At 45.7% G+C, this 760-nt stretch overlaps 1 protein-coding gene across 1 annotated transcript; it reads left to right on the top strand.

The window, feature by feature from the left end:
- Positions 1 to 171: 171 nt before the first annotated feature.
- T265_16154 (hypothetical protein) lies at positions 172 to 575 on the top strand (the record flags this gene model as incomplete). Its single annotated transcript, XM_009179695.1, has 2 exons — positions 172 to 408; positions 459 to 575. Coding segments are annotated over 2 exons (354 nt in total), but the record flags the coding sequence as incomplete, so codon positions are not given.
- Between the last annotated feature and the right edge of the window lie 185 nt (positions 576 to 760).

The raw sequence follows: 760 nt of genomic DNA, 5'->3' as shown, positions 1-760 counted from the left end.
TTGTTCGTCCTCAAGTGTCATTCGAAGACCGCCGCTATGATTGAACATTATGTGTATCCCGCAAGTTAAGCTGTATTCCTTTCTAATACATCCTTGCAAATATGACTTACCGTCTTGAACTATTTCTGATATTTTTTATCCCTTGCTGTCGCCAACACGCTTCATTTTAGAATGTCGCTCATCTGTTCATTATCCAACGAGGTGCCGGAGCATCCAGTTATTAGTCCGAAGTCTGGACATGTCTTCGAAAGACGCGTAATTGAGAAGTACCTTCAGGAGAATGGGACTGATCCCATTGATCAACAACCTCTTACTGTAGAGGAGCTTATCGAAATAAAAACATCTCCGTTTGTTCGCCCAAAACCACCGTCAGCCACATCAATTCCTGCCATTTTGAAGACCCTACAGGTTTGAATCCATTAGTGAGCGGTACTCACCTTTCACTATTTTACTTTTAGGACGAATGGGATGCTGTAATGCTTCAGTCGTTTACCCTCCGTCAGCAACTACAAACTGCTCGGCAGGAACTTTCACACGCCCTTTATCAACATGATGCTGCCTGTCGCGTCATAGCCAGGTTTGTCCTACCTGCCTTGGGTTTTTCCACTTGCCTCCTTCTGACGGTCTGTATCTGAGCTTTTTGCTTCACTTCTTGAAGTTTCCACGCGTCTGCGTTGCCTGGAAAGATTCATTTGTACGACGCACCTGCGTGCACCGCGAGTGCGATAAGGGGATGTTGAGGAAAGAACCTTCTGGTGCA

The sequence above is a fragment of the Opisthorchis viverrini genome (genome assembly GCF_000715545.1).
Source record: "Opisthorchis viverrini unplaced genomic scaffold opera_v5_6119, whole genome shotgun sequence".
Lineage (NCBI taxonomy): Eukaryota > Metazoa > Platyhelminthes > Trematoda > Opisthorchiida > Opisthorchiidae > Opisthorchis > Opisthorchis viverrini.
This window is presented reverse-complemented; position numbering and strand designations above follow the sequence as displayed.